The sequence below is a fragment of the Neovison vison genome, chromosome 11 (assembly GCF_020171115.1).
Source record: "Neovison vison isolate M4711 chromosome 11, ASM_NN_V1, whole genome shotgun sequence".
NCBI lineage: Eukaryota > Metazoa > Chordata > Mammalia > Carnivora > Mustelidae > Neogale > Neogale vison.
The window spans coordinates 138642638-138670318 of NC_058101.1; the positions used below are offsets into that span (position 1 = coordinate 138642638).

A 27681-nucleotide genomic window follows, 5' to 3' on the forward strand; every position below is an offset into this window, starting at 1 on the left:
TATGCAGATTCCCCTTGGCCCCTTCTTTCACACACACACACACACACACACACACACACACACAGAGGCACACACACTTTAATTATTTCTCTCCTTTGACAATGGGAGAACTGTTTCTTTCCAACCCGAAGCTGTTTGTACCATAGTAACTCATTTAATCTCACATCCTGGAAGACCCCGTCTTTTCATCTTCCTCACTTTTTTACATGGATCTTCTGCTTCTCCCTCTCTTCTGTCTAATTCCATTAGCACTGAAACACATTTCTGAGCCACACTGTTAACAAATAAACCCACCAGAAATTTATACTTTTGTCCACCAACTACCTCTGTCTCTCCTCCTTTCTATAAACTTCTCAAAATAGTCAATAACATGTGCAATCTATATTTTCTTTCCTTTCATAATTTCTCAGCATATCTTGAATCTGGCTTCAATCTTTGTCACATACACCAAAATTGCTATTGGTAATGGTGCTAAATGTTCCCAGTTGCTAAATCAAAATGATACTTCCTCCTTCATGAGACATTTCTTTGCCCAGCTTCTATAACACCCCAGTCTTCTGGTTTTCCCCCGAAACCTCTAGAGGATTGTTTCCTTTTTTTCTCTCTCTCTTCCTTGATCTTATTCACCATCTTGTATTACATTGCCACCCATGGGTTAATAATTCCCAATCAAATTTTGTTCTCTTTACTCATGTACTCTGGACCAGTATCTCAAATTGCCTTCAGACATCAATACCAGAGTTCCCTGTTGCAGAAGGTGTAAATCAAAATTAAGATTTTTTTCTCAAAACTTGTCCCCCTACTTGTGGCATGTGAGTTAATGGCACCTTCCATCCCACTGTTTGAATAAGAAATCTATAATCCTCTCTCTGCATCATCTCTTCAATTACTCAAAGATTTCTGTCCTAGCTTCTATCTGTTGTCCACTGCTGTCCATCTCAATGTCACTCATTTAGGCTTCTGTCATGTTTTTTTAATCTACTATCAGTTGTGTTCCTTAGTGGCAAGTGACAGAAATATTCTTTGGTCAACTTGAGTGCAAAGCGCATTATTGGTAGGAGTCGGCAATTCACAGAATGAGACCCAGAGTGTATGCTGAAGGCAAGACCAAAAGGCCAAAAAAAGGCTCATGTGTGACTACCACTGCCATGACAGCTCAATAGCCCACGGCACAGCTTCCACCTCCCACCTCTGCACAGCCACCGCTGCTGCCCCCATACCCCATGCTGCTACATCTTTGCTATGACCAGAAACAAAAATGCTTTCTCCATGGAACCTGCCTCAAAGGCCAAAGATGGATGCATATAACTGCCATGTGCCAAAACTTGTGCCCAGGCTCCAAGGAGCTAGGAAAGCAAATATTTGGAGATTCCACATTCCAATATGATAAGTAAATTTAGTTTCTCACTGAGGCACATAAAATGAGGAATTATCCAGAACTAATAAGGAGGCTCAGATGATGGGGATCCAAAGATAAAACAATGATAAATATACACCACCCCAAGAATAGAACACAAGCCTTCCCACCGACCTTCTTCTTTCATCTTGCCTTCCTCTTCCTCTGACTCAGCTCCTGAGCTAGGCTACAATCAGTTATCTTTCTAAAATCCAACTCTGGAGCACCTGAGTGGCTCAGTTGGCTAAGTATCTACCTTGGCTCAGGTCATGATCTCAGGGTCCTGGGATCAAGCCCCAAGTCCCCAGCTCAGCAGGGAGTCTCTTTGTCCCTCTCCTTCTGCCCCTCTCCCTGCTCATGCTCACTCTCTCACTCTCTTACTCTCTCTCTCTCTCAAATAAATAAATAAAAACTTTTTTAAATAGCAAAAAAATAAAACACAACTCTGGTGACGTTTCTCACATACTTAACAGTCTTCTTTGTCCTCTAGCTGCACCTAAGATAAAATTCAAGTTCTTCACATGGTTCCAGACCCTCTGACACCACTCCTGCTTTCTAACTTTTTCTCTGGTGATTTTCCCCATCTCCAGATACATTTCTGTTTCACTAAACCTCTCTAAGTCACCTGAGTCTGCCAGTACTCTCCCTAGGATACAAAACTTTCTCTGTGCTTCTGCCAGTGTCCTCTTTACCTGCCTAACTCTTCTTCCTCCCTCACATATCATCCTATAGGCTTCAACTTCCATAAAATTTTTCTTGATCCTAACCCTGTTATCCCTTCCAGGTGCTAACCTAGCACTTTGTTTTCTTACCATAGCACTTAACATACTAAATTATATATATGCTCATTACTTATTTATATCACCCATAGACTAAGTTCCATGAAGGCAGAAACCCATATTTTTCAAAACTATACTTCCCAGGAGCCTAGGTGGCTCAGTCAGTTAAGTGGCTGCCTTTGGCTCAGAACATGATCCCAGGGTCCTGGAATCGAGAATCGAGCCCCATGTCAGGCTCCCTGCTCAGTGGGAGAAGTCTGCTTCTCCCTCTGCTCCTCCCTACCTCCCCCAACTTGTGTGTTCTCTCTTGCTCTCTTTCTCTCTTGAAAAAATAAATACAATCTCTAAAAAAAAGTATATTTCTCCATTTCCCTCTCACACTAAGTTCAATGCAAAAAATTAATTTCTCTAGGGCAAAAAACAAACAGACCAATAGCCTCTCTTCCAAAGAAAAATATATGTTGTAAGGAATGGAAATACGGTCTGTTTTACCTTCAGTATATAAACATACTTTTGGCCCAAGCCTCTCTCTCTTCTAATTTTCATGTCTTCTGAATTAATGCTGCCTGGTGATTTATATCCTCACACATTTTAAGAGTTGACCTTGACCTTGACTTCTAAACCATCTACCATGTTTCCTGACTGAAGGGTCAAATGTAATTAAGGGCTCTGTTCTGGGTGAAACCATTTGCCTTCTCAGGACAAACTATGAAAGACTTTGAAATAAGCAATAGAGAACTGATGTTTTTCCAATGGAATACTGGGTGGGGTCTGGTAGACCTTCCAGGGTCATCTGATTCTAATGTGGTCTATGCCTTTTACTGTCTTTTATTAGGCAATTTTATACCTTTGTAAATTGTAGAAATCTAATAACAATGCAAATTATACTTGAGCACAGATACACAAATAAATTTTTTCCAGTAGAAATACTGTTAGTTTGTACTCCGTAGAAATGACTCCAAACATTACATTTTATTTCTCTCTATATATTAACCAGTTTCAAATTTATTAGTAAATTCATTTTAGCATTCTTGATTGTCTGCGTATATACTTACATAACTATATATGTACATATATATTATACTTACATATATATATTCATTTACTTTAGAATCTGCTTTGAAATAGTTGTACATCTTATCAGTTTCCTCATTAAGTAGTTAAATAAAATCTTGCATGAATGTTTATTTTGACACTTGCTATATTTGCCATGACTTTGCCTTTTTTTTTTCTTCTTTTGTTGTGGCCAGAAACAAGCTCCAAACTTTTGACTAACAGTCCACAGATTTGGCTTCCCACTGAGATCCACAACTACTCGAATACTAGTATGTGGTCTCTCCTTTCACCTTCATACACTTCCAAGCTCCCACCCACATTTCTGGATTTTGAGCTTCAGTAAGCTTTGATCTTGAGGGAAAATGGCACATGAGAAGTGCAGGATGTCCTACTGTACTCTTAGTGCCTAATGCAGATATTTTCTTTTTGGATTATTCTGCGCTGGTTAGTAAAATACTTAATATTCACTCACAGGGAAAATATTAAATTAAAATGAGATAACAAACACAAGTATACTTGATGTTTCTTCCAACTTAAAGAATAGAGAAAAATGATGTTTCCATTTGTTCACTTTAATGTTTCTCCCAAGCTGTAAATTAATAATACTGTGACAACACACACATATACACACATACCCATTACTACTAATGGCAACTCTCTCTACATTGTCTTTCAGAACACAAGAAGTAAATTGGTTTCCAGTGCCTCTGGCCTTTCTGTTGAGAGCAAACAAAAAGTATATGAAGACTATTGAACTATGTCAGAGACTTCCTCCCATGACTCGTTCTATGATTCCCTATCAGACATGCAGGAAGAAAGCAAGAATGCTGACTTCTTCCCTGAGCTATCTGCTTTTCTCAGCCAGGAAGAGATAAACAAGAGTCTTGACCTAGCCCGGAGAGCAATAGCCAGCTCTGAAACGGAAGATTGTGACTCAGAAAAGGAGATCTCCCAGATTTTCAATACCTCTCCTGTAAGTATCTGTGAAAATCCTTCCCGTAAGGAGACCAAATTTGGTGAGCCATCCTCCTTAGGAAGACCTCGTGATAACAGGCCAACACCTGTCCAACCTCTTCCAGAACAAACTGACCGTATCTCTTCACCTGCTTCAAAGAGGAAACCCGCCAAATCACCCCTGCTTGCCAGCCCCAGCTACATCCGGAGCCTCCAAAAGGCTGAAAAACGTGGTGCAAAAACTCCCAACACAAGTGTGAAGCCCAAACCAGCGTATCAAGGTAAGACTGGCCCGCAGAGCCAGCTATGCGACAAGGCAGCTAATCTCATTGAGGAGCTGACATCCATATTTAAAGAAGCTGCAAAACCAAGAAATAGAAACCCGAACGGGGAGTCCTCGTCACCAGACAGTGGCTACTTGTCTCCTAAAAATCAGCGGTCAGCCCTGATGAGTGCCTCAGCCAGCCAGAGCCCCACTGGAGACCAACAGGAGACGGAAGCAGAGGTCAAGTTACCCAAAGCCCAGCATTGCTACCAGGCAGACCAGCACAAGGCAGTGCCATGCAGTAACATCTCTCACCCACAGCCCCAGAACGCATTCCACTTGCCCTCAGCTCCACGGTTCATCCAGAAGCTTCGGAGCCAAGAAGTGGCAGAAGGAAGCAGAGTTTACTTGGAGTGTAGAGTCACTGGAAACCCAACTCCTCGAGTCAGGTAAGAACTTTTTGTTATGAATAGCAAATGATTTGTGTTGACTTTTGGTTTTACTCTAATGTGGGATGAGAAGAGATTTCCTGTAGAGTTAGCCCTCTAGTGCCTGAAGTGGTGTTTTCAAATACCAGCAAGACAAAAGCATCCCAGAATTGCAAATACTAGTTGTGCTAGTTATCACTGGTGGGATGCGTCTGTTATCATGAACCATGTGCCCCTAAGGGAAAGGCAAAGGACCAGACAGGGAGAGAGGAACACAAATGGGTTATTAAATAGAACTCTGGAATTAATAGCATCCAAGGAAACTTAAAATGTGCAACTGATTCATTAAAACACTGTGAAAATGTGTGCATCATTTGAATATGAGGTGCTGAAGGTGGTTGAAAGTGTGGTTAAAACTGGACGTTGTTTGGCAGTACGGAGATGAAAGGCACGGGTGCACAGAGGCCAACCACAAGGTTAACCCCCAAATACATACTCTGATCTAAGGACTGAGCTAAGTGGCCACATAGTCACTGAAAAAAGCACACCACACACCTTCAATGTGGTGCAACCAAGGAAACACATAAAGATAAACCAAACTGAAACAATAAAGATAAAACAAACTGAAACAATACAGGTCTATTGCTTATACAAAGGCTCTGGACACTACAGCATGGGTATAGCAAAAAAAAAAAAAAAATTAATAATAGTAATAACAACAATTACATGAGTGCGAGGTTAGTTGGAGTCAATATACATATTACACAACCATGACCATTCTTATAGCTGGAGTTCTCCCTCCTTAACTGCAGATTTCATACTTTCTGTGAAAAAAGGTTAAGAAAAGTGACGTGGGAGTCAGACTGCAGGGTTTCCAATCATGGCTCCACCTTTTACCAGTTGTGTCACCGAGGCAAGTTTCTTTGTGACTTAGTTTCTTCATCTGTGTAATGGGAATTAAAATAATGCTTACCTCATTCAATTTTATGATGATTAAGATAATGTGTGAAAAAATTAAACAGTGCCTTGCAGCTCGTGACTACAGCATTAGTATTACCTATTTTATTATTTCTCATTTCTTAATTTTATATGCTAAAATGAAAATAACATTGCAAGCTGGATTATGCTATAAAAATAAGCCATACATTTATTTCTTTTTAAAGTTTTGCTTTCTTTAATGAAGGATATTTTACTTGGGTTAAATAAATATTAAAAAGTAAATTCAAAATGACATACCAGATAAAGGGCTAGTATCCAAATTCTCTGAAGAACTTATCAAACTCAACACCCAAAGAACAAATAATCCAATCAAGAAATGGGCAGAGGACATGAACATACATTTCTGAAAAGACATCCAAATGGCCAACAGACACATGAAAAAGAGTTCAGCATCACTCAGCATCAGGAAAATACAAATTAAAACCACAATGAGATACCACCTCACACCAGTCAGAATGGCTAAAATTAACAAGTCAGGAAACAACAGTTGTTGGCAAGGATGCAGAGAAAGGGGAACCCTCCTACACTGTTGGTGGGAATGCAAGCTAGTGCAGACACTCTGGAAAACAGCATGGAGGTTCCTCAAAAAGTTGAAAATAGAGCTACCCTATGACCCAGCAACTGCACTACTGGGTATTTACACTAAAGATACAAATGTAGTGATCCAAAGGGGCACGTGCACGTGCACCCGAATGTTTATAGCAACAATGCCCACAATTGCCAAACTATGGAAAGAACCTAGATCTCCATCACAGATGAATGGATAAAGAAGATGTGGTATATATACACAATGGAATACTATGCAGCCATCAAAAGAAATAAAGTCTTGCCATTTGCGACAATGTGGATGGAACTAGAGGGTATTACGCTGAGCAAAATAAGTCAATCAGAGAAATAATTATCTTATGACCTCTCTGATTTGAGGAATTTGAGAGGCAGGGCAGGAGGTTTTGGGGTAGGGAAGGAAAAAATGAAACAAGATGGGATCAGGAGGGAGACAAACCATAAGAGGCTCTTAATCTCACAAAACAAACTGTAGGGGGTAAGGAGAGGGTGGTTGGGTTATGGACACTGAAGAGGATATGTGCTATGGTGAGTGCTGTGAAATGTATAAGCCTGATGATTCACAGATCTGTACCCCGGGGGTAAATAATACATTATGTTAATAAAAATAATTTTAAAAAAATAAAAATAATTTTTAAAAGCTGGGAGTATTAAAAAATTAAATTCAAAATTGTGAAATTTGGCAAAATAGTAAACTAGACATCATTGGCTAAAAATTGCAATGCTGGTATATTCTTATTAATACAGCATTTCACAAGCCATGAACTCGACCTCTCAGCTTACATCCACCAAGACACACTTTGCTAGAGTTGGTCTCGCAGTTTATTGCTCACAAACATGAAGTAAGCATTAGCACTACTGGCTAAAAAATACTGCAATTAAAGGCAGGGAATTTTTTTTCCTACCAATTTGTTCAACTAATTCCTCAAGTCAGTTTTTACAGTAATTTTACTATATTTCTTTTAAGAAACTGACAGCAGGGGGCAGTCAAAAACTTCTTAATGGGTTCATTTCATTAAAGCTGTCCTAAATTCTGCATTTATATATCTTTTCCATAAAGAACTTTTCTTATTATTTTGCCTATGATGGAAATGAAATTACGTGATTCTTTTGGATTCTGATTAGATTGTTTTTAACCCACTAATCTTGGGAACAAATAATTCTCTATGAGTGATACTTTCACATGTCATTCAAAACAGTTCCACAGGTTCTCATATGGCATATGACTCCGCTTACATTTACCTCCAAAATAAGTCCCTTTCAAATGTATTACTGTGACAAGCAAAAATACCATACCCTTTCAAAAATGATCCCCAAAAATCAATTTAACATCAAAGGATTAATTCAGGTGAGCAGATAGCAATTAGTACATTAAAGTTCACTTAAACATTGAATAATTTGAGGGACATCAAATTCATACTTCTTCCTCTTTGCTTTTTACTGGAGTTGGGGGAGCATTAATTTGGTTGGTAACCAAAGAATTATTAACTAGTTTCCTCATGTCATCTCCTGGTCTACCAAAGTTCATGACCAATGTCCATGAGACATTACAAATTATGCCTTTCTAGAGTAATTAAGCCTTTGATGAAATATTCCATTGTTTAAAGTTAGATGTTCTTTTTTTTTTTTTTTTTGGAGTTCTTGTTTGTTTTTTGTTTTGTATTTTGACAGGGGCGTGTGCTGGATTTTCTTAATTTCTGTTCCAAAGATCTTGGTACTCTCTTTCATGCATTTGTAGATATAACATATACCTAGGAACACTGAGTTCCTGTCCCACATGAGACATGAGAGTCTACAGAGATCATCTTCTTTGAAGGAAGTTTCATACGAAGAAGAAAACCTTTAATAAAATGTATCCTACCATGGGGCACTTTAGAGCCTGGCTTGACTCAGTCAGTCCAGGGGACTCTAAACCCAGAGATTATATGGATCTATTGATTGTTAGGCTACCTCCTAAGGTCCCAGAAGCAGGTAACAGGATCCTCAGAGAGCCCAGGATGTCAGGGGAACCCGAAGCAAGCAATAAGCGGAGGCCTGACAGATGCTGACTAGGTAAGCATAGAGACATTCATTCAGTTATTGAGAAGTCAGCAGCTTTTGGACAGGGGGGTGAGATGTGGTACAACAGGCAATGGTAAGGTCCAGACTTACTTAAAAGGCCCGCATCACAGGAAAATATGGCAGTAGGTGTCAGCATCCAGATACAGCAGTCTGGAACACAGGGAGAAAGTTCGGCCCTTCAGGAGTTTAGTTAAGGAAAAAGCAAGGCTGTTGTTCCAAAGGACAATAGGACAAGGACAGTTCAGAAGTAGAGACTCGGGTATGATTAAATGAGGCAGGACTTTGGTGCTGGGTCCAGAACAGGGAAACAAATTGTTAGACTGACAAGGCTGGGCTACTAAGCTGCTGTCCTGGAGCTTTTTAAATTTGGCCTAAATAGAAACCACTTAGGGGTGCCTGGGTGGCTCAGTGGGTTAAAGCCTCTGCCTTTGGCTAAGGTCATGATCCCAGGGTCCTGGGATCAAGCCCTGCATTGGGCTCTCTGCTCAGCAGGGAGCTCTCTCTCTCTGCCTGCCTCTCTGCCTACTTGTGATCTCTGTCTGTCAAATAAATAAATAAAATATTTTTTAAAAAAAGAAAAAAGAAACCACTTGGTCTGAGAACCTGGACATAGTGAAACTTAGATAAAGTGGCCCCAGCTAAATGGAAGATTGGTGAAAACAGTAGGATCGAAGCCAGGCCAGTCATTTCAAGGCTTTTTTATTTCATCCTTCCACAAATATAACTGGCATAGATACCAGTTACACCACAAAGAGGACTGGGGAAAAAAATCTCTTTTCCTTCTTTATTCTTGCATCGTTCCAACAAAACCTCAACAAAAGAGAAAAAGGCTGATGGAAGAAAGCTTATGCATAGGAACTGAGGTCATATATAGTTTAGATACTACTCAAATTACACACAAATTATTTGTTAATAATTTGAAGTATTACATTAAATAAAATCAAGTCAGAATTTGCTAATTTTTCTGATTATGTCCCAGTATTTCATATTTCTCATGTACTACTTTATAACAGTATAAAAACATGTTCCCTTACATCATTCACCTTGCCTGTTCCCTCCACTCTCAACTTTTGTGAGTTGGAGGAAAATTCATGAAGAATTTTAGTTCAAAGCTACCTTTAGTACATAAAAATGAGATCTCATATTTTCACATTATAGTTTTAAAAATATTTTATTATGGCAACCATATATTTCAAACCACTTAAATTTAAGGAAACCAAGAAAACTAGGAAATTATTTGCCTAGGAACAGAAAAATTATTAATTAACCATAGAGACCATATAACCATATAACTCATGTCTTCTGATTCCTGATCAGGTACTGAGTGACCCACAAGAAGATTTAGCCACTGTCACTGCTGCTTTGCTTGTTGTGCATGGCTTACTGACAAGTTCCAGAAATGGAGATGAGCAGAACCACCATCTGGAATTCATATTCCAAATATCTTTAAAGAAAATGTTATCCTGATAATTTCCACAGTGTTTTTCTATGTTATCAAAACAAAACAAAACAAAACATGGCCATTCACAGTTATTCTCTTTCTTTGCTATAAGTTAATACTGCCAAGTAAGTCAATCAACATAAACCAAAAAATGTTTGGGCATGGAGGAAAGGCGATATTCTCCATCAAGTAACTACAAACAAAATAAATTATTTCCACTTTATGATCAGAAGTCCAAACCATCTTCGTATTCAAATTACCTCAAATTGTGAGGTAAATGTGTACGTACTCATAAGGGGGAAAAACACTTTTAAACATCCACTTATTGCAATAAAAGTGAATTCAGCAATAGTCCAAGCATATTTAATATTCTAAGTACAGTTACTCACATCTAATCATAAGATGCCTACTAGGTCATCATTATTAGCCTAGTAAAGTTTCAATCAACATATGTGATTAAAAGTAATTAAATTCATTGCTATTAAAATCAAAACCCAGTACCTTCAATGCTTCCAATTAGTTTACATTAGTAGAGACTTTGATCATCATCAAAAGCTAAAACAAGAGAATTATCCATACCAAATCTATGCAATGCTGTCTGTAGAAATTTCCATCTCCTCAAAAGAAAATAGAAACAAACCACCGATTCACTTTTCTTCCTAGTGGTATCAGTATATCCCGATTATTGACTACTTTGGTTTGGGAAAATGTGGCAACTGCACCACTAGCCAGTAGTGCTTGTTAGGATCTAGATGGCTCGGGGCTCCTGAGTGACTCAGTCAGTTAAGCATCCGCCTTTGGCTCAGGTCATGATTCCAGGATCCAGGATCAAGCCCCATGTCATTGGGCTCCCTGCTCAGCAGGGAGTCTGTTTCCCCAACTCATCTCCCTTTGCACCACCACCCCCACAACTTGTGCACTCTCTCTTTCTCTCTCTCTCAAATAAATGGAAACAAAAAGAAGAAAAATATCTTGATAGCTTTGTTCCAGGAGTATTGCTTGTTTTTGTTACAGAATATTGTCACAATGCAATACCAGATAGTACCATTAGATTATCAGTATGAAAAAGCAACCACACAAGTATTATTACAGCAACATGAAATGTAATTAGGTACAAATAATTTGGGAAGCAATTTTGTGATACCCAATAAAGTTAAAGGTGTACATACCCTAAACTAACCAATTGCGTACTTGACCTCTCTCCTTAGAGATCTAACAGGTTTATCAAATTTAATAGATCCAAGACTGAACCTCTCGTTCTCCTCTCCTCCAAAAACCTTCTCTTTCCTAAATCTTTTCCATGTCAACAAGTGGCAATTCTCCTTCCAGCTGTTTAAGGGAAAAACCTTAGAGTCATCCTTGGCTACTCTTTTTCTCGCATCTCACATCATCCAGTCCGACCAGCAAATCCAGTTGGCTCAACCTTTAATATATCTAGAATCTGATCACTTTATAACAGCCCCACTAATCAGGCTTTTATCATTGGCTGGACCAAGCCATCATCATCTTCCCCTGGGATATTTGCATTAAGTTCCTAATCCGTCTCTTTGTTTCCATCCTTGCTCATTACACTCTATGTTAGCACCTAGCATGATTCTTTTTAATGAAATTGTGATCACAACACAATGCAAAGCTTTCCAGTACCTTCTGTCTCATTCAGAGTAGATTCTGTAGGCCCTATAAACATTGATAAGGCACCATCTCTCTGACTTCATCCCCTACTATGCTCCTGTTTGGTCCACTCCAGCCACAATGGTGTCCTTGCTGCACTCCTAACATGCCAGATGTGTTCTGTCTCAGGCCTGTGCGCATGCTATTCCCTCTATGTAAAGTACTCTTCCTCCAGATGTATGTAGAATTAGATCCTTCATCTTCTTCATATATCTCCTCAAATATCACCTTCAGAGTGTGGCCTTCCAAAACTACTTGATGTAAAAGAACAGGTCCTCCCCACCTTACTCTCTGTTCCAGTCATTTTGTTTTTCTCCACAGAACATACCTGATACACTCTTCATTTTACTTGTTTAATTTTTTTCATTGTCTGTCTCCCTAAGTAAAATATAAAACCCTTGAATATAGTGACTACCATCTGATTCTTCTTGTTGTATCCCTAGAGCCTAGAATGGTGCCTGGCACATAATAGGTGCTCAATACATATGAACTAAATAAATAAATGAGGAAGTTTCACTCCTAGCTATATATCTGAAAGGAACTTTTGCTCCTGTGTACAAGGATGCATATATAAGAATGTGCATTACAGCATTGTTTCAAAATACTGTAAAGAACCTAAATACTAATCAAAAAGAAAATGGATACCTCTTTGACATAGTGATTTTATTGGCTTCGGATATATATCCAGAGTGGGATTGCTGGATCATATGGCAGCTCTCCTTTTAATTTTTTGAGTACCCTCCATACTATTTTCCATAGCATCTCTTCCAACTTAAATTCCCACCAGTATGTACAAGGATTCCCTTTTCTGTACATCCTCACCAGTGGTCATTATCTCTTGTCTTTTTGACAATAGCTATTTTAACACAACCTATGTGTCCATTGTCATATGAATAAAGAAAATGTGGCATGTGTATACTATGGAATAATGTTCAACTATGAAAAAGAAGGAAATCCAGCCACTTAACAATATGGATGGAACTTGAGGGCATTATCCTAAGTGAAATAAGCCAGAGAAAGACAAACGCTGTATCATCTCAGTTATATGTTGAAACTTTAAAAGGACAAACTCACAGAAGCAGAGCATAAAATGGTGGTTGCCAACCAGGGGCTAGAGGACAGGGGAAATGGGGAGATTTGGGTCAAAGGATATGAATTTCCAGTTACAACTGAGTAAGTTTGAGGGAACTGATTAATGAAATTGTAGCCATAATTACAGTGAGCAATACCATATTGTATACCTCAAAACTGCTAAGAGAATAGATATTAACTGTTCTTACTATACACACAAAAAACTTATAATCATGTAAGATGATGGATATGTTAACTAATTTTATTGTAATCATTTCATAATATATAGATGTATCAAATCATCACATTGCACACTTCAAACTTACACAGTGTTATATGTCTATTATGTCTCAATAAGTCTGAAAAAAAGGAAAGAAAATGGATAAGTTGTGATTTATATTCATACAATGAATGAACTAGAGTTTCATGAATCAGTATGTCTGAAACTCACAAACATAACAGCAATCTAAAAAAAGTTGCAAAAACATGCATACAGTTTGCAGTTTGCATTAATAAATTTATACATATGAAGTTAAAATTGCAAAACAGTCTTATTCCAGGTTTAAGGATATGACAAAAGCATAGAAGAATGCCTGAAATGACAAATACTGAATTCCAGACAACAATCACTGTTGAGATAAAGAGGAATGTAATTAGTAAGGATTGCACAGAGGGCATCCATTGTGCTTGCGTCATTTCACATCTTAAGATGGGTAGTAGAGACACAGATGCAAATAACGCTGATTTTATACTCACTGAAAAATAATGACTTTTTATTTTACTCTACTATCCCATCTATGTATCTGATACATTCTGCAGCAATGTTTCTAATGAATGGCATGATTTACTCTATAAATACCCCCTAGAAAATGAGTGGTAAGCAATACAAATTGGCTAAGTTGGCTCTTAGGTGTTTGCCCTCATGAATTCAGTCAATTTTCTGAGTTGTCTCAGTTATGTTTTAGAGCTTTAAAACTTTTTCTCATTTTAAATTAATGGTGTTCTTAATAGAATGGTGTATATGTACTCAGTCTTCTGCCAAAGATCTTTTATGGTATAGTCTACCCAATTTATTGACTGCAGAGATTAGAAAAATGTGTTTATGAGTCTCTCATTGCTAGGACAAAATGCCTGCATTTAGATACACACAAACATGTTCACACACGTGGTACCTTTTCAGAGTAGTGAAAAATCTGAAGATTAATAAGAGTTGCATATGCATATCTCACCAACCCAATTACCTTCCCCATATCTTCACATCTGGCAAATAGGAGAAAGTAAAATGGGGCAAAATCCAAAGGAAACAATACCAGTTAATGTTATAGGATCCTATTTTTCTTATTCTTTTATCATTTCCTTTGATTTATTTCTAAGTCTTTTAATTTTTTTTCTGGACATTTGCATTGACTTGAAAAGCTAATAAGTCTTTTATATTTTACAGAGGATAAAAGTGTTCCCTAGGACTTCAAAATACCATTGAACTAGAAACCAAAGGAGATTAAACAGCAGAGTAGTGCCTTTATTTTCACTAAAATGAAGAAATAAACTTATCTCTGATCCCCTCTCACAGGTGCTTTTTGTGAATTAATAAATTAAGGTGATATGACCTATCATGCTATTTTAGTCCTGTTTCCTATCCTTTCCATTCTTTCTCAAAACCTATTTCTATCCAGTATCTACCCACTTGTAATTCCCACATGAAAAATGACCTCTGCCTGTACAATGCTTTAACTGCCCAAAGACCATCATTAATCCAAATATTGAATCTGTTTCTGTAGACCAGTGAGTGAAATGGGATAACTCTGTACCAATGAACAAAGGAAATATTGCCTCTGTTTTTTGTGGGTTTTTTTAAGGTTTTATTTATTTATTTGACAGAAAGCGAGACAGATAGCGAGAGCAGGAACACAACCAGGGGAGTGGGAGAGGGAAAACGGGTTTCCCACCAAGCAGGGAGCCCGATGTAGGGCGATGTGGGGCTCGATCCCAGGACCCTGGGATCATGACCTGAGCCGAAGGCAGATGCTTAACAACTGAGCCACCCAGGTGCTCCAATATTGTTTCTGTTTTGTGGAGTTGTTGTTTAATGATTTGAACATTACAGCGTGACAGCAACTTCCCTATCATCTGTTCTTGGCCAAACCATGACACTGTGATGCTGTGACAGGCCAGTACATAATGCTACTCATATGGATAGCTCAGTAAATCAAGAAGCAAACTGATTAAAAAAAAAAAAACAAAAAAAAACAGCAAACTGATACTCAAGGCAAATTAGGAATCTGAATTGGTTATAACAGCCTTTGGCATATAGTCATGAAATAGTAGCAGCCAAATCAGACAGTAGCATTTGTTAGAAAAATTGATTTCATCATTTTAATTTATATCTCCATGGCCAAGTTTCTGGATTTAACAAGAAAACCAATCAATAAACAAACATCAACATAAATTTTCCCAGGAAATAAAGGTGGTCAGAGAATCCCTCTAGAATTAAAAAAAAAAAAAAAAAAAATGCTTGTGCATTACAAAAAAAAAAAAGATGTTTGTAGAACAAACAGCAAAAGCGTTTAGTAGCTAACCATATAGATTCTGAAGCAAGAGTGTGAATCTTGCCTCTATCACTTATCAGTCCAGTCCCCATGGCAAGTTATTTCACCTTTCTATGCCTCAGTTTCCTTGTCAGTAAAATGGGAATAATAAAACTACTTACCTCTAGTGTTATTATGAGTGTTAAGTCATTTAACACAAGGAAAGTGTTAGAACTCTGCTAGCACATAGTAATAGCTTAATAAATACTAAGGTATTATTTGGAAGTTACTTAATATTATTATAAAGTGTTTAGTTTTATCATTTATTGTCATTGATTTAGTATACACTCCCTATACTCTACCATCTCAAAAATCTTTGAATCTGTTCCCTTTCTTTAAAATATTCATGCTACAGCTCTTTTTTGCATTGCTATGCATTCCCAATGCATTGGTATAAGGTTTATAGAGAAGGGACTCTTCAACTTTATAGGCTAAACACAATTTAAAAGGAATACAGTATGTGTTTCTGATCCTGTTTGGACAGTGAGTCTTAAATTTGTATTTCAAGGTCAGAATCAATACCCAGGCTGCCATGAGGGGTTGGAATATTGCCCCCTGGTCTCGTTGTCATTGTCTAGTAACTTTTACCTCACTTGGCCTTCTGTTCCTTCACAGCCTCAGGGGAGGGGATCAATGCCAAAGATTTCCTTTCCATTTTCACCCCTCCCTCCTATAACTAATTATCTCCCCATCCTCTATTCCTAAACCTCAAAGCTGTGAAGGTCAGCCTTATTGTGGACTACCAACTACTTGGAAAGCCTTCTAAAAATCAAGTCTGACTATTGTTTTCTTGCTGCTTTTTAAATTGTTTAGCAATTTTCCTGAGTTAACTTCATGGCTCCTTGTTAAATATTTGCTAAAGCCAATTGAAAGTGCTTCCCCAACACTTTAACCACTCCCTGTTTTTGTATTTCAATAATTTCAGCAGGAAGAAAACTCTAAAAATAATTGGAGTAACAAATGCAGGCTTTTCCCCCAGCTAGATAAATTGGCTATGATATTGTATTTTTCTTCCTACTAAGTATTATACCATACAGCAAAGCTCTCAAAAGAAAAAGAAAAAGAATGTACTTTCTGAAAGTTTAATTTACTATTATGCAAACTACTGCGAAATAGTTGTTTTGAAAGAATTTGACTCTGAAGTGGGATGGATACCTTCACAGTCTAAACTACTCAGTGTCTCAAGTCTTTTCTGGGGAGTTGCTTAAAGAATTTCTTGACATGTTTCTTCATTTGCCTTGGGGCAGTGCCGCATCACGGATCACTGAACCTGTTTAGGCATAATTACAGCAATTCAAGAACTCTGCTTCGATGGTGCATTCTTTTGACGGTTAAAAGGAGTTACTTTATAAATACAACTGTAGCAAATATAATTATAAGTCTGAAACCTGATGCAGCTTTCTATGCTGACCCAGATGTAAATATTTTCTGCTAGTTGATGTGTTCAAGTGATGTGTGGCAATAGAACTGATTCTTTCCTGTTTAATTTTAATTTCTTTGAGCCAAGAAATAGTGTCATATTTAATATCTGCTGGAATAGGAGTAAAGTGCTCGTCACATGAGCACTGATAGTGAAACCCAATCAAAAGCCTGTCCTGGCAGAAACATGACTAATTCCAAGTGGAAACTTTGTTCTGTTGATCATGAGTTCTAACAGTGAAGTCTAGTTCTATATAATAGCATAGCGAAAATTAGACCTCAGAAACATTTTCCAATCAGTGGTTATATGGTCCACATATAGGCTAGAAAACTTAAAAAAATAACCTAGGGAATAGGATTTTTTTTTCCCTAAGGTGACAGCTTTTAAGCCTTGGTTCCTGGAATTGGGTATTTCTAATGGAAAAATAGAAAACAAGTCTGGTGGAAAGGATTTTCAAGTATTGGAGGAGAATCTTTGAAGTAGGAAAAGGGGGAGGAGAATGAGGAGATGGGGGAGGAAGGAGCAGAAAGATGCAAAAGGAAAGAAAGAAGGGAGAGAGGGAGCAAGGAAGTAGGGAAGGTGAGAAAAAAATTTACATTTGAAGTTAATTGGTTCTTTCTTTAAAAGCCAGAGAGATCTTCAAAATCATTTTTTGCCATCGTATTCTGTACCTGTTTAAGTTCGTATGCGCGCGCACACACACACACACACACACACACACACACACACACATTTTTTTAAGAAGGCTCCATACCCAGCATGGAGCGCAATGCAGGACTTGTACTCATGACCCTGAGATCAACTTTTGTAGCAACATGGACGGGACTGGAAGAGATTATACTGAATGAAATAAGTCAAGCAGAGAGAGTCAATTATCATATGGTTTCACTTATTTGTGGAGCATAACAAATAGCATGGAGGATATGGGGAGTTAGAGAGGAGAAGGGAGTTCGGGAAATTGGAAGGGGAGGTGAACCATGAAAGACTATGGACTCTGAAAAACAATCTGAGGGGTTTGAAGTGGCGGGGGGGTGGGAGGTCGGGGTACCAGGTGGTGGGTATTATAGAGGGCACGGATTGCATAGAGCACTGGGTGTGGTGCAAAAATAACGAATACTGTTATGCTGAAAATAAATAAATTAAAAAAAAAAAAAAAAGATCAGAGCTGAGATCAAGAGTCAGATCCCTAACCAACTGAGCTATCCAGGTGCCCCAGCAAACACTTATATCCTTATGAAAGAAGATATTATTTGAAACCTTGAAAGATGATTGATACACAAATATCAGTGAGTTAAGCATAGGAGTTTTCTAATATGCTTCTACATATAAGTTTACAAACATTTATATATTAATGAAACAAGATGTTACTTGGAAGACTCATTATATACAATGTAGTTAAAAAAAAAAAAAAAAGTTTTTACCACCACAAGTTATCACAGGCCAATTTCATTAACAGAGAATATTCCAGTTGTGCCTATGCATAGAGAGGGCAATAGATACACAGTTGATGAAGGCTAGGGAGAAAAGATAGAAAATATTTGTTTCAGTTTTGGGTCTTGAACCACCACAGGCAAAGATTAAGAATTTTCTACATCACTGGAGCACCTGGCTGGCTCATATGGTTAAGCGTATGATTCTTGATTTCAGATCAGGTCTTGATCTCAGGGTCATGAGTTCAAGCCCCACATTAGGCTTCATGCTGGGCATGGAGCCTACTTAAAAAAAAAAAAAAGGTAAGACTTTTCTACATCATTATATGAATTTTATTACAATGAAAGAAACACCATGGAGCAGTAAGCTTTCTAGAAAAATATTGAAAATGTATTAATCACAAATAAGAGGATTTGGTCAAGAGTAAGCTCTTAGCTAGGCCTACTCACTCCTATTTATTTATGCCTAATGAGGCATTGTCATGCTCTCATTAGGAAACTTTTAAAGTTAACACCAGAAACTTACTATAGCATTAAACTACATCAGACATGTCTGTGCAGTCATTGTGAAGAATTACACATGCCAGTATGTTGTAGGAAGTTTATGCTAGAATGTCATTTCCATTCTTCTCAACCCTTTGTTTATCGTTCTTAAGTCACAATAATTTCTCTTTGATTTCCTTAGAGCTACAGAATTGAAGTCTCACTACTGTTGTTGTCATTCTCCTAGTAATGATAATAGGTATTGGGGCACCTGGGTGGCTCAGTCAGTTGAGCATCTGGCTTGATTTTGGCTCATGTCATGATTTTGGGGTGCTGAGATCAAGCCCTTTGTAGAGCTCCATTCTGGGCATGGAGCCTCCTTGGGATTCTCTCTTTCATTCTCCGTCTGCCCCTCCCATCCTCCCTCTTGTGCTCAATCTCTCCTCTCTTTAAAAAATAATAATAATAGTAATAATAGATATAATAATATTAATAGCCAACATTTCTTGAGTACTTAGCACATGCCAGACATTCTTACACATATAAATTCACTATTCCCACAAGGTAGATATTATCATATTTCTTGGGTACTAAGAATATATTTTGTCACATTTTAACATGTCTATAATCCGAGTGCATCTTGCAGAAGAGAGCATTTTACAATCATCATCAGACCATAGGCATGATATGTTTGCCTATGGTCAGATATTTATTTTGCCATTTTGATTGAGCTGTTTGCCTTTGGGACTGCATAAACTGTTGTTGTTGTTGTTGTTTTTTTCTTCCTTAATGGCTCATAAAATAATGGTGTCTTATAATGAGTAGTAAATTAAGTTCAGTGAACTATAATATTATTATCTGCATTTTAAAAACAAGAAAAAAAATCCTGAACAGCTTATGAAAATTGTCCAATTGCCCAGAGTCTTTACTTTTTTACTGTTACACTTTACTATCCAAAAAATCAGAGTGAAACAGAGTCCTTCTTACAGAATGGAGCCCCAACAAAGTTTGGGTGAACCCTACCTTACCATTAGAAACACCTGACACAGTAGTCATTATTTCTTGAAAATATCCATGAATTGCTTCCTTCCATTGGTCTCGAAGGAGGACTTGGAAAAGAAAGGCATGACTAATGATGTCCTGGTCCTCATGAGAGAACCTTCTCGTGTGTATACTTCTCGCCAGTCTGTAGTGTCACTGTGAGGGAGCCTCAGCATCTTGATTAGTAGAAACACTCCACTGCTGTGGTTTGGGAGGCCATGGGTTATAACTTCTATCAAAGCCAGTTAACCAAGGCCTCTCTCTTTCTCTCATGAACAGAGTAGTAATCCCACACGGAACATAACAGATATGATTTGTAATCCGGTGTGGTACTTTTTAATTCTTGTGTGGAGTGGCCAGCATTTTAATTAAGAATGTGTTGGCATATGTTGGCCAGAATCCTGATACATGGACTCATTCCATGCTCTGAGAACAAGGACAAATTATCACTGCCTGAAATAAAGAAAGAATGGGCCCCAACAACACCAGCAACATGTTGGCTCAACTGATTTTCGATAGACTTTTTCTACAAAAGGCCATTGTAACATACAATACAATAAGGTTTTTTTGTTTTGTTTTGTTTTTTGTTTTTTACCAAATATATAGCTTCAACTTTAAACAGGCAGCTATTAAGAAGGACGTATCAGTATTGAAGAAATCAAATAGACGCTTGGACAGTATATAGGATGAGTGTTGTTATAGCATTAAAAGTCAATGTGCACATCAAAATGACAGCTAGCCAGCTCACCATAAAATTCTTCAGGTCCATATGGTGTGGTGATTATAGAGGGGTGGGAGTTATGTGTGTTGTCAGGGGAGTTCTCTAGGAAAGCACCATCTGACCTCAGGGTAGGTCTGTTCCATTTATAGGAAATACATCGATACACTCAGTTCCACAAATATCTTGACCAATTCATTTCTATCCTGGGGCCTATTTGAGGAAAAAATTTAATTGGAGGAAATGGGGGCATATGTTTTAAGTACCCATTTGTTTAACTGTTGCCAAATGGAACTTGCCAATGCGCTACCTCAAATTAGAGATGCCATCACTCTGTTAAATAGCAGAGAGTCTACAGAAAAACAACAAGTAAAAGCACTCTAGTATGAGACTTGTGTTTGAATTATATTTTTTTTTCCAATTCCTAACAGGCCAATGCAGGTAGAATGATGAATCCATTAACAAGGTGTGTCTATCCTACTCCAAATCAAAGTAACTTTACTACCACTGTATAATAGATAATGTATACCTGTAACTTACATTGCCAATTAAAAACTTTCATACTTACCCAGTCCCTTTCATCTGTAAATCTTAAAATCTTAACATTTATTCATCTAGGATACTATGTAAAATGGCTTTAGCTCTTTGGAATTTAAAGGTGTGTCTGTCTTCTAACATGACTTAGAAGCAGCCCATTGCCTTCCAGCAGAGTTCAGCTTCCCACACATACCTCAAGACCTCACAAAGGCATATTTTTCTCAGGACACAAGACTAGCTCTTAGCTTCCTCCAATTTAGAATATACTATGTGTTCTCAATAGTTTCTTGAGGGGAGGTTCATCCTCAAGTCTTCAACTGCTTACATGTGTTTCTTCTCTTTTTTTGATGTTTTTCTAACTTTCACATTTTGACAAATCAGGAAAAGATCAAACCCAGCTGAAATCTGTCTTTCATTACAGTTTGCTATAGTTAAAATGTTCAATTATCTCACTTGCATTGAATTAAATTATGATCCAAACTGAAAGTTAAGTTTGGTTCGTCTTCTCTTCTCACTTCAATCCGCATTGCAAATAACTCCTTTTTCACCTGCCTTACCTAATGTATCTTGTGTCCTCCTGCCTCACCTTCGTCGAGGCAGACTGCTCAACCCTCAGATGGATTTATTAGAGACACAGCTTAGTTTGCCTTCCAGCATTCACCAAAATGTCATCCCTGCACTAATCACTTCTAGTTAATGTCCAGGGGATAACTGGTGATGACTCTTAGAATTGACCTGAGGCTGTTGGCATGCATTTCTCAAACGCTCCCCTGCATGGCTATGTTTGGTGTTTGGTCAGCCAAATACAGTAAGCAGATCTTAGACTATGAAAGCGGTCACCAAGCTTGAAGTTAGGGGTTAAAACACTACAGAGAGGCAAATGAAGGTTCAACAAAGAGAGCTGGAGAAAGAGGACAGGTTGAAGGATTTGAGACAGATGATGTCTGAAACTGTTGAGGAAGAAATGAGAAAAGGCAGAGCTGGAGGTGGCTGAGTGCTGGAGACCATCAAGATAGCCATACATGAAACATGCCCAGATCAAACCTCCAGGGGAAATAAATTAGGAAGCAAGAGTCCCCTGCTTTGCTGACCAGTTGTGGCATTTGTCTCAGTTGTTTGTGAACAAATAGCTGTTTGCTCACTTTTCTGACCGCAATCCTGAAGTGACATGAGTCACTGCTGAAAAGAGTAACACTCACAGATTGCTTCCTAATGACGTGGAGTGTCAGGTATAGAAGGAAATGAAGGCAATACCTCCTTTGGGTTCCCTAGGTCTTCTTAATGGATAAGAGAAACTCAAAAATATTCCTTTGGTCCAAGCTGCCACAAAATTGTATTAAGGTCATGAAAAATACGAGTACTTAAATGTGAGGCTCCATTAGTCTGCTCTTGCCACTTTATCCCCCCCCAGTATCCTCTGACTGGTTCTTTCATAGACCCCTATATTCTCTTTCCACTGTCCACCACCCCACTCTTGCCCTAGGAAGCTAACCTGAGTGGACTACAACAGATTCCTTCAAGCTCTGTTTGGGTTCAGCCTGGGGAGCATGGCAGGTCAGAGGAATTCAAGGTACTTAGTCCCCTGGCTTCCTCCCTGTGGGCTTATGTTGGCCCTCCCCATCCAAGGAAGGTCTTCACTCAAAATGGCTCTCTTCTGTGTTCAGGAATCTGCTGCCTCCCTTCTGCCTCCATTCTGCAGACTCAAGAGTGGAAACACGGCTTTACAACCCCAGGGTGATGCATCATCCTTTGTGGTTTCCTATACCTTGACACCTTTAGATCTAGTCCTTTCATGAAATCTTCCATGAGTCATCTGGGATTTAGTGTATCCTCTCTTTCTAGTTGGCACCACGACTGATAACTTCTTCTGATTCGCCTATAGCTTTTTTATAAGACCCATAACCCTTATAATATAGATGACAGAGCATGACCAATTCCTGAAGTCTTTTACCCTGAAATTGCTAAGGTAAATTCTAGATTACTCACAGGCAAATTATCTGCCTTGGAAATTATTTTTCCAGTTCTATCCTCCCTTTTACTCCTCATTGTTTGCTTTTAGGATTTTTTAAATGAGCCAATTCCAAGTCTGTAAGCTTCATAAAAGAATCACATTGATGCGAAGATGAAAAAATACATTTTGTGTCATCAGCAGAATTTCCTTATTTATGCATTCTCTGTCAAAGAGAAAATGACTGATACTTCATAGAGTGTTGTATATGCCTGGCATATTTCTAAGGATTTTATACCCAGTCTCTCATCCAGTCCTTGCAAGAGCTCTAAAAAATAGGGCTATATTATTATTATATCACCATTTTACATGTGAGAAACTGAGGCTCATGGATGTAAGTAAAATACCCAAGGACATACCCCTGGTTAGTTGTGTATGTGTGATTACCAACTGCAAAAGCTGGCTATTTGGCAGACTTCCTAACTGTGCGTGGTTTATGTATTTGAAGTGGTGCTTTATGTATTTAATGGTGCATAACAAACCACTCCAAAATTTAGTGACTTAAAACAACAATCTATTATTTCCTTCCACACACTAGTCTATCTGAAGAGTAGCTACCACAGGTGTACTCTCAGGTATTCTTTTGTGTGTCAGTTATCCTGGACTGAGTAAACTCTAACGAGAGTACAGAACACAGGATACTGTAGGGGAAGGGGGAGAAGGGTGGTTGGTACAATAGGGTTAAAGTTTGAACTAGGACTCAAGATTGGAGGTAAGAAGAGGAGTCCAGATTAATGATAAGGAGAAAGTGTCCAGCATAAGAATCAGGAGTGCCATTAAGAATTGTTCTCTTTGTGGAGCCTGGGTGGCTCAGTGGGTTAAGCCTCTGCCTTTGGCTCAGGTCATGATCTTAGGGTCCTGGGATCAAGCCCCGCATCTCACTCTTTGCTCAGCAGGGAACCTCTCCCCCCGCCATCTCTGCCTGCCTCTCTGCCTCTTTGAGATCTCTCTTACTCTAATAGAAATAAATTTTTTAAAAAAATCTTTAAAAAAATGCTCTTAAAAAAAAATTGTTCTCTGCCCTTTGAGCTCAGACTCCCTTCTTCAGTCATGTAATCTGCAGCACAGTATAAACACAAGTGTGAGAGCCAGAGAAAAAAGGAGAGCAGAACATCACACAGTTAAAAAAGGCATGGCCTCCTCAGTCTCTCACTGAACTCCTTACCTAGATGCAGCTGGAAAAAACATAGCTACTTTCTCCTCCAAAAAATTAAACTTGTAAATTGCTGTTTTGAAGTTGTATCTGCTTTATGAAAACTTGAGAATGATCATTTAATATAAAAAAAATGTTTTGAGACATTTCACTTTTAAAACTTATCTAAGATCCAGTTCAACCACAGCTTCTCTGGTGGGAGGTCTCAGGGGACAGTAGAAGATACAAAACTGAATAATTACATACAGAATTATTGAGTGTTGATATTTTTGGTTTTCAAAATAAACATCATATTAAATAAGTGAAAATAATGTTTAAAGAAATATATACTTTCTTCACCTAAAATATTGCCTTAAATGTTTATTTCCGTTTTAATGAAAACTTCAAGCTGATTTTATGTTTTTCAGCCAGGTTTCCCACCTGTCTAGATGGCGTTCATTTTAGCAATATTTTATTTCATCAACCTGCTGTGGTCCTCAGGTTCTGTGTAAGAATAATTATATACTGCATAAAATTAGAACAAGTCCTTGATGATGATTTATTCTCTGGAATAGTGAAGGTATATAATTTGACAGAAACAGAGTAGCAACAGCTAACTCTAATTTATTACCTGTAACTGGCAAAAAAAGAAGATAGTTAATTAAGATCTCAATGACTGGAAGTCCAGTATTTTAATCAATAATCTCAACCTTCTCACTACACAAAATATTTCAATGCAAGTAGGCCCTCTGCTCTTTTATTCCCATATTGTCATCGAATGTCTACTGCATGAATTTCACATTCATGTCAAGCTGTCAGGTGTCAGGGTATCACAGTTTGGTCCATCACTTCAGTAAATCCAGAATTTAGGGAGGAAGACAGACAATGCAGAGAGTAATGGGAAATTTCTGCCTCTCAAGATACGGATATAATTGTCTTCTACTCTTGCCAAGTTTATGATCTGTGAGAGTTTAAAATGTACCCTAGATATCTTCCATTTCCTTCCTTCCTCACCAGCAGGGCTCCTGTTTATGCACATGCTGCTTCCGTGATGCACTGAGTGGACTCAGATATGAAAATTCAGCCTCTCTTGAAGTCCCACGTTTAAAATATTTTCATTCACATTCATTGGCCTAATGAACCTCACAGAAAATGGTATGAAAGGAGACAAGTGAGAGATCACAGAAATGTCCACATTTATACAAGGGAGCTAAGGGGGGGCAGATCATCCAGAGAGCATAGTCATTTTAAGACATTTATGTTCACCAGTAACCATCAGTAACCACCATGCCATTGTGAGATTTCACCACATTACTGCCTCTCTCCATCTTGCTCTCACCTGTCTCCCTAATCACCTCCACTTCTCAACCTTCCCTTCTCTTTTGCATTGCAACAGAAGCTCCAAATTATCCTCTGCTAGACAGGGCAATGTTCCCCTACTCTGAAGTCTTGGCAACATCTGGCACCTAGATATTTTCAACAGAGAATTCTCTTCCTGGAAATTCTTGTGCAAACTATAAATCATATTTTTAAATTTTTCTCTCTCTTATCACATACCTCTGATTTAAGGCAAAGGAAAATAATACATTATAGTATTAGTGATTGCTTATAGAAGTGAAATTTATATATCTATATGTAGATATATAGAAATGAATATGTATAATTTTGGAACTATATGATTTTTTTTTCTTTTTCTACTGTTTGTCAGAATATTGGATAATAAGACTGTTTGGGAGTAACAAAAAACATCACTTAAAAAGACTAATATAGGGTCTCTTGGGTGGCTGAGTCTGTTAAGCATCTGACTCTTGACTTCAGCTCAGGTCATGATCTCAGAGTCATGAGGTCTTTCCCCATGTCACTCTCCCCGCTCAGCAGGGAGTCTGCTTGAGATTCTCGGATTCTCTCTCCTCCTCTCCCTGACTCTCCCCACTGCGCATCCTCTTCCTCTCAAATAAATAAATCAATCTTTTTAAAAAGACTAGATAATTTTTTTAAGATTTTATTTACTTATTTGACAGAGAGAAATCACAAGTAGATGGAGAGGCAGGCAGAGAGAAAAGGAAGCAGGCTCCCTGCTGAGCAGAGAGCCCGATGTGGGACTCGATCCCAGGACCCTGAGATCATGACCTGAGCTGAAGGCAGCAGCTTAACCCACTGAGCCACCCAGGCGCCCCAAAAAAGACTAGATAATTTTTAAGTTGATGATGACAAATCTGAAATCAATGATCAGAATCTTATGATTATGTTGCTTGAACAAATTATAGGGACTAAAAGGCTGTCTCCAAATCTCTGGAGAAAATGTCCCAGGTATGGATGCAATTCATCTTAAAGCAGAGGAATGATAAAGCACCAAGGTTCTAATCTGGAGCAAAGCCCCAAGATCAGAAGGAGTGAATGACTTGGTGTGCTAATGGGTGATGCCACATAACACATATCTTCTATCTCAGTTCCAGTGAACTTGGCCTAAGAAAATGAAGCATATAAGTGAACCAAAAATCCAGGCCACACTTAGGAAACACCTACCAAAAAAAAAAAAAAATAGATAGATAGATAGATATAGATAGATAGAAATCCTAATACAGTGCAGATAAAAGCAGGTATGAATACTGGTGCATGCCATTACCATCAAGAGAAAGAGATAATGGAGGGGAAGGAAATTATAGAAGGAAGTAATAGGGGGAAATTAGTCTTAGCTGAAGAAATACAGGCATCTTTAGATTGAAAGACACATCAAAGAAGCATCGGATAGAATATATGTTAAAAGACTTAAAGAATTCTTGATGAACTCTCAAGATGAAAGAGAAATTCTAAGAAGGCTACCCATGTGCATATGTCTTAGAATGATGTCTGGAAGAATATACATCAAACCTTTGGGAGTTGAGGGAAGTAGAGAGGAAGACTCGCAGTTCCCTTCTACCCTGCTGTTGTTTTGTTTTTGTTGTTTTTCTTTTTAATATTTATTTATTAATTTATTTATTAGAGAGAAAGAGAGAAAACACAAGCAGGGGAAGGGGTTGAAGGAAAGGGAGAGTGAGAAGCAGACTCCCTGCTGAGCAAGGAGCCCACCCCAGGGCAAAGCTAAATTCCAGGATCAGGACCAGAGCCCGAAGGCAGACATTTAACCGACTGAGACAGGTGCCCCTGCCCTGCTGTTGTTTTAATTTTTAGAATCATATTTTATTACTTTCATAATGAAATTCGTTTAAAAGAAAATATTAATTCTGTAGCAATGAATAAAATTGCCTGGGGAGAAGACTAGAAGCTATTAATTCAATTAGATGGTTGTTATGATAGTTGCCAGCAAGAAGCAGGGAGAAAAAATCTACAACAATAGAAATCAGAGGCCAGATTCAAAGAGCATTTTGAAGATATTTCTGATGATTTGGTCAGTGACTGGAAATTAAGTAGAAAGAAGCGATGAAGATGATTCTTAAAATTCTTAGCCTGAATGACTATTCAGTTAGGAAAGACAAAGGAGGAAGGGATTTATATTGGATATTAAGGAAAAATTGATCACATGTTCGAGTTTGAGCTATAGGTAGAGCATTCATATAAAAGGTCTTGAGGCGCCTGGGTGGCTCATTGGTTAAAACCTCTGCCTTCGGCTCAGGTCATGATCTCAGGGTCCTGGGATTGAGC

The 27681-nt window shown here is 38.2% G+C and overlaps 1 protein-coding gene across 1 annotated transcript in view; it reads left to right on the plus strand.

Moving 5' to 3' along the window:
• The first annotated feature begins 3988 nt into the window (after nucleotides 1-3988).
• PALLD (palladin, cytoskeletal associated protein) overlaps nucleotides 3989-27681 on the plus strand; it is a 387801-nt gene continuing 364108 nt past the window's right edge. The window contains exon 1 of the mRNA XM_044224820.1: nucleotides 3989-4899. Within this exon, the coding sequence (XP_044080755.1) occupies nucleotides 3989-4899 (911 nt within the window). The remainder of the gene's footprint in view (nucleotides 4900-27681) is intronic.